This window comes from Leptinotarsa decemlineata, unplaced genomic scaffold (genome assembly GCF_025532065.1).
Source record: "Leptinotarsa decemlineata unplaced genomic scaffold, Ldec_3_MD MMD2_tig00000882_RagTag_RagTag, whole genome shotgun sequence".
In the NCBI taxonomy this organism is placed as follows: domain Eukaryota; kingdom Metazoa; phylum Arthropoda; class Insecta; order Coleoptera; family Chrysomelidae; genus Leptinotarsa; species Leptinotarsa decemlineata.
Genome location: NW_027412556.1, coordinates 12,192,175 through 12,205,060, shown reverse-complemented (window position 1 = coordinate 12,205,060; position 12,886 = coordinate 12,192,175). Strand labels below are relative to the sequence as shown.

General features: G+C 36.4%; 1 protein-coding gene across 2 annotated transcripts in view; it reads left to right on the top strand.

The window, feature by feature from the left end:
* LOC111514866 (adenylate cyclase type 6) overlaps positions 1–12,886 on the top strand; it is a 426,206-nt gene that overhangs the window by 363,415 nt on the left and 49,905 nt on the right. For both annotated transcript variants that reach the window (XM_074175026.1, XM_074175025.1), the window contains 3 exons: positions 8,058–8,155; positions 12,037–12,196; positions 12,283–12,380. In XM_074175026.1, the coding sequence (XP_074031127.1) occupies positions 8,058–8,155; positions 12,037–12,196; positions 12,283–12,380 (356 nt within the window). The remainder of the gene's footprint in view (positions 1–8,057; positions 8,156–12,036; positions 12,197–12,282; positions 12,381–12,886) is intronic.

Here is a 12,886-nt window from a genome sequence, read left to right as displayed (position 1 = left end):
GGGATGATTCTGCAACCGTGTTAGAAATCACACGTTAAAAGGTAATACCTCGTTAGTCCTCAGCTCGCACAAGTTTCTCAACTTCTGAGAGTTGTCGTTCGTATGGGAGCGACAGCTGGCCGATTTCAAATATTTTTTTTATTCGAATTTGACGATCCAGCTTCTTCAATGTCAGTTTAAAATAGTATATATTGGTCGACACTTCATTTCTATTCAGTTGTCAAAGATTGTTTTGTTCGATATTTCAAAAAGTGACATCATTAAATCGCTTTTTCAGGGTTGCTAAATTGCGGCGAAAGTTCTTTCGGCGCAATGCTCTGATGGCTGTTTATTACGGGTTATTATGTGTCGATCGGCATTTTTTATGCTTTTGACGTCGGATCGTTACAGAAAAGTCGTGAAATGGATGGCAATCATTTTCGCATAAAAGGCGCTTATTCTCACGAGAAGTGGGCGAAAATTATGAGTTTCAAAGCGGGGATTGGGGTTGTGCAACGAAAACATCGGGGCATTATATGTGTTTGCTAGTTGCTCCCTTCAAGGTCTTTGGAAGAAAATAACTGGGATAGCAACAAGGTCTAGACGAATCAAATTTAAATATAGATGGGGTTACGTATTGATCTTCTGTATTCTAATTAGTATTTGGTTATATGAAATAATGACTATTCAGAAATTGGTTCAGCCAGGCCTCCATTGAAATTAAACAGGTCGAAGGTCATATAGGGTATTTGCAAATTCATTTGAACTCAACTGTAGTGATGATAATAAGGTCAATAATAATAATTGAGGACAGGTAGACAGATTTTATTAATGTTCATTGTCTCTTTCTTTCTATTTAAATTTTCTCTGTATTTTTTTTATTTATATTACCTCTCTATATGCTCGTGAATACAAATTTTGAGATTTATCGGGTTTTTCTTTATCTTCGAATGGGATATTATGAATGCGTTCTTTCTCGAAAGCATGTGTGGCTACAGCTGATTTTTCGGTTTGACAGAGGCGAAAATTTCCCCTGTGTTCAGAGAGACGGGTACCTACACTCCTTTTCGTGGTTCCGCAGCTACAAGGAATCCGGTGATCCCCAGGTGTTGTTTGAGGTTCTCTGGGATCCTTAGTTGACCTTCGACTTTCTATGATAGTTTTTGTTGGCATAAATATTGGTCGGTAACATTTTCAATATAGGGAAGGAATGCTTTTCTCTTGGCCAACCTGATTGGGGTAAATTTACCTTTTTTCTTTGCGTCGTATGACCCGCTCGAATTCTCCTTCGCTATATCTATTCCCTTTGAAGGCATTTTTCGAATGATATTGTTTCTCAGGAAGACTCTGAGGCTCACAGGTACGTTGTGCTCTCTCAAGCAATGTTTTAACTAACACTTTTTTCTCTTGTGGCCAATGATTGAAGTTTTTGTTCAGGTAATTGTCCCTCTGTGTTGTTCCTGTACAATCTGTGGCCCAATTTAATAATAATGTATTGATGTAATAGTGATAATGCTAAATATTCATTCACCATAACAAACTAAATTAAATAAAATAAATAAACATGTAGGTATACTGTATGTCCAAGATGAGAAGCCAAGGTCCATCATAGACCAATCAATATCACGAACAATTTCGTTAAAATTTTCGAAAAATGCTTGAAAAATAGACTTGTTCGTTACCTAGACAAAAATAATATCTTGAATGAACGCCAGTTTGGATTCAGAGAACATATGTCAACAGAAAATGCTATCTTTCAATTGGTTCGTAGTATATGGAATAATTTCAATATTGGCAAAAAGTGCCTAACAGTCTTTTCATATTTGGCGAAAACCTTTGACACTGTCAATCATCATATCTTACTGAGGCATTTAGAATTCATTGGAGTAAGAGGAATCACCCTTAAGCTTTTTGAAAAGTACTTATATGGCAGAAATCAGATTGTAGAAATCAACAATATTTATAGTGATCCACTACCTATAACCATGGGCGTCCCTCAGAGAACAGTTCTAGGCTCAATTTTGTTCTTGATATACATCAATGACATTTACAAACTTAAAAACATTCAAGGCAGCATTATATCTTATGCAGAAGATACAGCTCTGTTATTTCTAGGCGATACGTGGGAAGACGTCCTTAAGACAGCTGAAAGGAGACTCACATCTGTTTTTTCTTGGTTAAACACAAGTTTTTTGAGCCTAAACATCGCTAAAACTAAATACGTAACATTTACCCCCACAATAAAGATCAACCTTCCAAAAATAAGCTCACATACACTAACCTATTTGCCGAACCCCAATGATATGCACATGTCCTACAGTTGATAAGGTGAAAAACATAAAATATCTTGATGTATATGTATATGTGTTTCAACATTCAAATGCATCCGAATCTTATTCACTGGTATCTCTTTCGCATTGTTCACCAGCGCTATTGGAATCACAACACAGGAAAAAGTCTGTGTTGTCAGTACTTGTCCAAGGACGCCACATTTTAAGCAGATAACAAAAATGTTAAGTAATTATAACTGCACCAATATCGAATTTCAACACTCAAATCGTGATCATTTCTTCAACTGAACATTTACAACACGACGGCTCACATTCTATTCGTCACCGTAACATGACTTCAAAATTCAATTTTATGACTTTTCAGCCAATCATAAAACTCGGTTAGTAAAAATCATCCAATACGAACTGCCAAGTATTCAGTCCACGTGGACTAGCTAGCAGCGGCTTTATCTATCCCTTTGTATTGTTTTTTTGGTCTTTGAGGGTGCCGATAGTATTCACAATGAAGATTACTTGACTATAATATAATTCGATTCTCGAAGCTATCAATTACTCAATGCAGTTGGCATATTTCTTCAGTTATTTTATTCTTAAAGTAAAAATACAAATCACTTAGAGATTAAACGACCTACCTAAGGAAGTTCAATTCTCAATTATACGAGATTGCCACGTCCGAAGAGATCACAAAGGTAGTTGTTCGCGTCAGCCCGATCCTGTGCGTAATGTTTAAAGTCGTGCAAAAACTTATCAGTACCACCCATTGTCTGCTATCTGAGGCTTGTTTTGATTCATTATAGTTTTTTGGTTACCCTTAGATAGGTACATATAGGGGTTAATATTAAAAATCCGAGGAGGTTGTGATCTCTTCGGACGTGGCTATCTCGTATAATTGAGAATTGAACTTCCTTAGGTAAGTCGTTTAATCTCTAATTATACTTCGATAGCCACGTCCTCGAGATCACAAAGGTAGATGTTTAAAGTGAATACGTAGCTATCTAAGGTTTAATTTAGCGATATGAGGCACAAGTGTAGTTCAACAGTTTATTTAACACACTTGAACAAGTAATAATTCGTAATTCAAGTATGTACACAGAATAAATAGTAAAGTGGATTGACCTCATTGAGGCTCTGTTTCAAAAACATATTTCGCAAAATTACCACTTTGAATAGGCTTATTATAAAATTTACTAAATGTATTTGATTTGTTCGCCCATCCAGCGGCTTTTCTTATGGTTTCTATGTTCACTCCTTTTTTGAAAACATAAGAAGCATGTCGAGTGCAGTGGCCTGTAAACATTGATGTAACAACACCACTTTGATTGAGGCCACTTTTAATCCACCTACTGATGGTTTGAGTTGTTGCTGTGTGGTGCGGTGTTTTAATTGTTATCAATAGTTGATCCGAATTGTTTCTAAGGTTATTTGTTATTTTCATATAATAATACATTACCAAAGCCACGCAAAGATGTGGCTTTTCAAAAAAATATGGCAATATGAGTATCGGTTGAACTTTGTTCGTGGCCGATGTTTTTAGGAAACCAGTTATTCTTATTTCTATTCGATCATCGAATCTGAAAATATTTTAAATTATTATTTTTGATAATGTTTGTATGCGTTGTGCTGTAGCAAAAGCTAGCAGTACAACTAACTTTATTGTTAGGTTTTTTAGAGTTAACGATTCTAAAAGTGATAATGTACGTAAGTAGGCCAAAACTGGATTTGGATCCCAGGTTTTGTTGTACTTTGGAAATGTGGGTTGAGACCTAAAAATTCCTTTGAGAAATTGATTCAACATTGAGTAGCGTACAGATAGCTGACTTATGAGTGTTAAGGGAGGCATACGAGGCTCCTGCATCGAATTCAGTTTGTAAGAATTGAATAATTTTATTTTCACAAGTATCAACCCCTCTACAAAATTTCCACCATTTGAAATACGTGGTGTTATACTGTTTCTGAGTGGCCGGACTGAGAGAAGCAAGAATCGTTTCTGTCGCTTTTTCTGGTACTCCTTTTAATAAATACGCTTGCCGAATAATTTGGCAACACCCAGGGTTAGTGTTTTCCATAGTGGGTGGGGTGTCCTGGAAGGAGAGAGGAGTAAATGTTTGGCAAAGGTTCGATTACTTTGAAATTTGAAATTTTGAGCTTCTTGATTATTGGGAACCAAGGCTGTGTTTTCCACATAGGAAAGACCAAAATGCCTTCGGCTTCATCGGAAATAATTTTGTTGAGTGTACTAGTTAGGATAGAGAAAGGTGGAAAGGCATAAAATTGATCATTCTTCCAGTTTAAAGTGAAAGCATCTGTATATTCTGATTCGGAGTCTTGGTGCCAGGAAACAAATTTCCCACATTTTTTATTCAGGTAAGAAGCAAATAGGTCAATGTTGGGAGTACCGAATCTTTCAAAAATTGTTTGTGTAACTGCTTGATATAAACTATACTTCGTTTCTATGTTTTCCCTTGATTCTCTATCTGCTAACCTGTTTTCTTTGGAGTTCATGTATGAAGCAAATGTCATTATATTTTTGTTATCACACCAATTCCAAATTTTTTGTGTTATTTCGTTCAGGTACGGAAACATTATTCCACCCAAACGGTTTATATATATGCCAAAGACGTTGTATTATCTATTCTCAGTAACACGTGGTAATTGGTACCGATTTTAGTAAACGACTTGAGCCCATTGTATGCGGCTAATAGTTCTAAGTAATTGATGTGATAATTTCTCTCGATATCGGTCTAAGCCCCTCGAGCAGTTCTGGTATCACAGACAGCACCCCACCTTGTACTAGAGGCATCCGTGAAGATCGTCATGTCGTAATTTTTCTGACCTAGATCATTTCCACAATTACTGGAGATAGATAACCACCATTTCAATTCTTTTTTGCTTGAACTTGATATGTTCATTTCCTCGTCGAAATTCCCATTTGTTATGTTTAACGCTTGAAATTTGTTTCTTTCTAATATTTTGGTATGTCTCCAGCAATATTTTATTGCTGGACAGATTGAAATGAGGGTGCCAATTAACTTGGCAAAAAAACGAATGGAAGAAAAATGTTTACTTAAGCATAGTATTATCATATTTAAACACCTTTCCACATTTTCTTCGGAGATTACCTGATTGTCATTCTAATACTACTGAAATTAAACTCAAGAAATTGTATTTCTTGTACTGGTATGAAAATACTTTTTTCTTTATTAATGATGAACCCTAATAAAGTGAAAATCGTAACTGCAAGTTGTGTATGTTTTAAGCATTCACTGTATGTTTTCCTATTAGGAGTAGGTCATCAAGATAAACTACAGAAACACATCCTTGAGATTTTAAATGTGCGACCACTGGCTTCAAAAGTTTGGTGAATACATAAGGAGCAGGGCTTAAACCGAATGGGAAACAACAAAATTCATATAGTTGGAAATCGTATTCAAATTTAAGATATTTTCTATGTTCTTTTGCTATAGCAATTAAAAAGCACGCATTTTTCAAGTCTAGCTTCGACATGAAGCAGTTTTGTGATATTACATTTTTAACAGTTCGATAGTCTTCCATTTTGAAACAGAGGACTGTCAAAAAAGTATTGAGTTCTTTTGAATTTAAAAGAAAATCTATTATCTCCGTTTGGTTTTCTCCGCAAAAAATAAGAAGAAATAATTTTTTTCCGACAGTGTTTTGATTCAACAATAGCCCCCATTTTTGGCAGTTCGCCAACAGTCTCAGATAGCTCTGTGGAACGACCAGCAGAAAAACATTTTGTTTGCTTTGGTTTCTGGTTGAATGAAAGTTTGTACCCTTGGACCCAACTAAGAATTAGCTTGTCGGTGGTTATATGTTACCAGTTGTCAAAAAACATGGTGATTCTTTCTGCCAGCGCATTTTACCTTTACTTGTTCTTGGGGTTCCTGAACCTGTGTGAAAATCGTCTCTCCGGACGTTTGTTCCATTTCTCCCACTCTCTCTTGCTGCTCCCCTCCCCCTTTCTCTGCGGTTCCTTGGAGGAGGGGCGTTTCCAGTTTAAATGGTTGATCTTCGATTTTGATGCAGATGTTGGCGGTTTCTGAATCCAGTCTCTTGTATTACTTTCTAGGGCTTTTGCTGCCTTACAGTTTTCACTCAGGTCCGATCCGAAAAGAAAGTCATCAATTTTTTGACTCTCAATAATTTTCTGGATTCGGGGACTCAATCGGTTCTTGAGTTGATGTCGCCGGTGGGTTGAGATGGTATGATGAGTGTCTGTAATCAACTTTGCAGCATCGACCAAGGATGATACGAGATTATTATCATAACTTTTCAGGTTCACAAATAACAGTGATAGAGAACATTCTAGTGCTGACAGGCCTCTGCCCAGCATTTTTTGAGTATTCTGAAGAAACGTCTCTTTTTTCAGTTCTGCTGGAGCAAGTAAATGAGCTTTCAATGAACCACAGTTTCCAGGAATGTTCCATTTTTTCCATAGCTCCTGACGGGTTTCTTTATCAAGGCCAAGTGTTAGATATTGTTGCCACCGGGAGGCCAAGTCCTGTGCTATATTTGGTTCGACATAATTTTTTGATGTAGGGTTGACTCCCAAAACCTCTGTCAATTGAGACACTTCCGGTATATCATTCAGGTCGGAGTTCGACCCTGATTCCGAACACGATTGAATATTGCTTGAGGACGAACTGCTTGCGGACAAAAAAGTGTGTTAGTCAGTTATTTTCGGAGTGAAAATGAAATTTTCCAATCATTTTCGGAGTGAAAATGAAATCAGTTGGTAATTTTCGGAATGAAAATGAAACTGTGTGGCCAAAATCGGAATGAAATTGGCATGTTTTTCGAAATAAAATTCGTCCTCTGAAAATTTGAGAATTATTTCTCACTGCTAGATAAGTCTTGAAATTTTCTTTATCTTCTTCAGGGAATATAAAGCATCTAATTTTCGTTTTCCCATTTTGCACTTAACACGATTTTTGAACATACACACACTTCAAGCGTAAGAACTATAGTGAATCAAAACAGGCCTCGGATAGCAGACAATGGGTGGTACTGATAAGTTTTTGCACGACTTTAAACATTACGCACAGGATCGGGCTGACATGAACAACTTCCTTTGTGATCTCGAGGACGGGGCTATCGAAGTATAATAGCTGTTACCAGCTCTTATATTAACGTACAGCCGAAGCTACTGAACCTAGAATCTTGAAATATGCAGGTAGGTTCTTTGTATAAAGAAAATAAGCATCAAGAAAGAGAATCAGGAATTTCCCCCCAAGGGGAGAAATGGGGACCCAAAGATTGTACTGAATTCGTGAAGTTGGAAATCTGAAATTTGGCCTGACACGAAACTTGATGTGACAAACCAAATTCTGCCCGGGCGAAGCTGCGGGCATAAAGTAGTATACATAAAAACGGGTGCTACAGGGCGAAACGCGGCCTTCGACGCGCTATTGTACAATACTGTAGTACATTTTTTGATCTATCTCATAGGGTTCAGCCAGCATTTGAATCACTCTATCTATTAAAACACCCGCATCAAAATCCGTTTCGTAGTTTTAAAGATCCAAGCATACACAAGGACAGAGAGCGTGAAGCGACTTGGTTTCATACTATATATTGATTAACGACATAAAACTATTTCTTTTTGCCTTGCAAAAACCGCAGCTTATCGCTGTCGGTTCTAATCTACCAAAACTACAGAATTCTCAAACCATCTTGCTGCTAATTATCGGATTCCAACAGCCACACACACAAAAATACGTTTCACGGATCTCAGACGCGTTTTTGTGTTGATTAATTTTTTTGTTCCAGGACTCATCTGTCCCCTACCAAAATCACCCGATGAATGGAAACGTAGCAAAGGAAATGAGGATAATGGGCCACGGGTCGCAACACGGGCATTCATCAAAGTACGTATCCCAACGAACTGGTAATTGTTAATTAAGTCGGGAAGACGAGTCGAGATGGGCCGGTAATGCGATACTCCAATCATTTCAGTCGGTTTCACGGTGATCTAACGACGAATCCGGATAGATCGGGCGTGTTTTGCGTCAACGATTTATCGCTTGGGGAATTGTGGGAACTGAGACAAAACCGTAGCCAGGTCATGGACGAAAATCATCGCAAAATGCCGTTATTTCATGGATTCGCTAATCTTGGAAACATGAAAAAGTCGCAGGGTGCCAAATCTGGTTGATCCGGTGCAAAACTTTGATATTGATCAAACTTTGTTTTTTTGGTTTTGCCTCTCCTGGTCTCATCCATTGGGACAATTGGAATTTGATTACGATGTCATAACCATTTATACCCATGATACATCACCAGTTGACGATTGCCCCGAACGCCCCAGCCGATGAAAATGTTGAGAAAGTGAAGAAAATTGTTATGGAGAATCTTCGAATCAGAGAAGTTGCTGAGGATATCGACATATCGGTCTGGAAGAGCCCAGGAGAACTAAGACCGAAAAAAACACGCCAAGTTTGATCAAAAGTAGGTTTTGCTTACTGTTTTTTTCGATACCGTGGCGTAATGCATCAGGAATTTTTGCCACATGGTCTTACCGTCAATAAAGAGTATATCTTGAAGTTATACATCGCTTGCAAGAAGCAATACGGAGAAAACGTCTCGTGTTGTGAATGGCTAATCAACAATTGACTATAGTTTCTCTACAAGAACAAATACAATTATTGCAAATTCCAAACATCTATCAATTCGCGCCATCTAGCTTCCAAAGAACGAACGATGCAAATTGGGAAAGTAGATCTCCCGGGCATTCAACCTCGAAGCTAAACCAAAGCTTTGCAAATCTCGAGCATAGAGCAAAAACGGTTTCTTTTTCTGACAAAGTAAAAAAGGTGAAACAAGAAATTACCCAAATAGAGAGCAAATAAAAACAAACAATAACATCAAATCAAGTGAATTCCCATGTGATAAAAACTTCAGAGGTCGCAGCTGGTATTCTACATGAACAATCCAAATTAAAAATGGATCATTTAATTCATTTAACTGATGATAGAAAACCACAAATCATCATGGGCAACAATAAAAACAATGAATTTGTAAAAGCTGTTCCAAAATTTGTTGACCTACATGTTACGAGACTGCATACTGATACAACAGAAATATCTCTTTCAAATCTACTGAAGGATAGCTTCCCAGAGGTAACTTGTGAAGTAATCTGCTCGAAATATCCATCAATATACTCTTCCTTCAAAGTGAAAATTTTAGCAGATGATTTCAGAAAGGTCTTGAATCCAAAATGGTGACCTCACGGATCATATGTAAGCCGTTTTTTATACCCCAAGAAGAAAAAATGGACGCAACGTAACTTCCCATCCAGATCTTATAGTCCTCAATATAAGAAAAGTGACGAATACAAAACTTGATACTCTATTTATTAATTTATTAAACTTTAATGTTAGTTTTATGTATCTAACCGAAACTGGGTTTTCAGAGGATTAAAAAAACCCGAGAAAGTTCTATAACGGAAAACTGTGAGGAAACTTTATCCGCAGTTAATAATTGATTCTCGGCAACTCATTATTTTCTGAATATTGATAAAACAAAATGCCTTAGATTTCATATCTCGCAAAGATTCTGTGAATATATCTCATTTGGTTTTCTTATGGTCTCCACTAATGTCACAAAAATGAAATTTTTGGGATTAAATGTTGATAACCATCTCAATTGGAAATCTCACTGTGAGGATCTTGTTTCCAAACTCCACACAGTTGCCTTTCAATTTAGGAATATAAAAGAAATTCTGAATCCTGATCAGTTGTTGCAGCCCTATTATGCACAGGTAGAATGTAGACTACGATATGGCTTGACCTTCTGGGCAACATCAACTTCATCGTTTTGTGTTTTTATAGCACAAAAACGTATTATACGTTCAATGTTGGGTTTGAGCTCTCGAACCTTCTGCATAAATGCATTCAAAGACCTGGAGATATTAACCTTATCCTCACTTTATATTTTAGAATCATATATATATATATATATATATATATATATATATATATATATATATATATATATATATATATATATATATATATATATATATATATAAATATATATATATATATATATATATATATATATATATATCAAAAGGAGGAAATTCGTGGACATGACAGTCAAGAAATATGGAGGCAAACCGCGGACACGTGTTTCTGGCTATTGGCCTCATCAGCGCGGTGCAGCCAATTGCAAAGGTGGACAACAAATGGTTACCAAAAATGGAAAAAAAAACATCACATATGCACGGTGTCACGTGTCTTCTAATTGAAACCACAAATGTGCGGTTGGCTCCTGTTGGTGACACCGTGCATATGTGATGTTTTTTTTTCCATTTTTGGTAACCAGTTGTTGTCCACCTTTGCAATTGGCTGCACCGCGCTGATGAGGCCAATAGCCAGAAACACGTGTCCGCGGTTTGCCTCCATATTTCTTGAGTGTCATGTCCACGAATTTCCTCCTTTTGATTTATATCATACACACTCAATAATATCTATATCTCTGTATGTATATATATATATATATATATATATATATATATATATATATATATATATATATATATATATATGTATAAGAAAGAAGATACATTCCCCCAGATTGATTCTGAACATGGGTATAACACTAGACACAAAAATAACTTTATAGTGCGTTTAACAAATCTTAGAATAACTTAAAATGCCCCAAACTTCAGGGCTCCAGAAATATTCAATTCGATCCCGGAAAACATAAAAAATAGTAGCTCAATTTTCATTTTCAAACGAAATCTGAAAGATATTCTAGTGCCAAATTTTCATTTTCAAACGAAATCTGAAAGATTTTCTAGTGCAAAATTGCTTTTACTCCATAGAACAGTTTTTATAACATCACTTCTGAGGGATTTTTTTCTCATCTATTCATGTACTCTTGATTATCTGTTATATATAACCTTTTGTATGTTTTTTATGCGGTGTTTGCTATTCGTTTGTTGATGGTATATGCACTTTGTATGAAACCCTTCCTTTGACTTCTTCCATACAGCCTGTACTGTCTCAAGGAAATAATATCAAATTATTATTATTATTTTGCATCATGATAATGCACCTGCTATCTCGTCATTATGCCTCAGCCACCGTATTCACCAGATTTGGCTTCCGGCGACTTTTTCCTGTTCCCGATATTGAAAAGACCCGTAGAAGGACAACGTTTCGCCACGATTGAGGAGATAAAAACGAAACCAAATTGCTGAGAGAGATCAAGGACATACCAAAACAATGCATATCAGAACTGCTGGAACAAGTGTATTATATCTGAGGGGGACTACTTCGAATGGGACAAAATAAAAATTGATAATATTTTTTGAGAGCAATGGAAATTCATCTTATTTTTTAACAGACTTCGTGATTCAGCGATTGTCTCGAAAGCACGATCCATGAACTAGTTTAACGTTTCACGCATAAAACCACTCAATGCTTAACATACCCAAGGCTGTTTCAACAAAAAATTATTTTGTATTCCTGGAATTATATTATGTATTCTCATCAATTGATAGTTCATAAATGATTCATCCTTAGTTTTTTGTGCAAATCATACTGTGATCCTATGAATCATAGTGCGAATTCAACACAAATTACATTTTAAGTCTACATACAGGCCACTGTACTCACATTTCTGTTTTTCATTTCCTTATACATCTCTCTCGATTCCTTACTTAAATTTTTCAGTTTCTTTGACACCCGGATTTTTGGTTGACGAGTTTGAAATTTCAATCACATAGTTGAAAATGTTTCAGGCTTGGCTTCGGAGAACCAGTCGAGAGGGAAAAGAATCCAGAAGATGAAGTTAATGAATATCTCATGAAAGCCATAGACGCCAGGAGTATAGACAGATTAAGGACGGAGCATTGTAAAACACTACTCCTTAATTTTCGAGATCCTGCCAAAGAAACTAAGGTAATTCAGCCAAGACGGTCATGAAAATTTTTTCTCACCTCAGAAGTAGGATATAATAATTTGATTTTTCTATCATTTCATTTCAGTATGTCCTGGAAAGAGACAGAATGCTCACGATGTATTTTTATTGTTCTGCATTCTGCTTCATCACCATCATTTTAGTTCAAGTAACTATATTTAGACGGTAAGTTGATATTTCCTTTTCCTGAATTGATCAGTTGTTTAGTATTTTATGGACGCGCTCAGGATTTTTGGTTGGGGGAGAAATTAACTCGGAACGAAGATTCCAATACAGAAAATAAACCTCTTAGAAAAAATATTTGAAGAAAAATTCTGATGAGGTGACATGAGGTCCATATTATTCATTAAGTTGCACCATGAATTAGAGACTTACCATTAGATGCACGCTGTACAATATATGTGACAGTAAATTATTCAGCAAACAAATGATTGATATCTGTACAGTAACCGGACTGAATCACAGCCGGTGGGAAAAATCGTATCTGCATAAAATTTGGGTCGGTGTATGACAAAGAAAGTATTAGGAAAAAAGAAATAGAAACACTCGCACACCCATGTTCATTTTGTTCATTCAAAGAGTTAGGATAAATGATAGACTCAATGAAGAAACGGTGATAAAATATGTTGTTCCTCAGGGCACAATCCTGGGGCCTGTACTTTTCAATATCT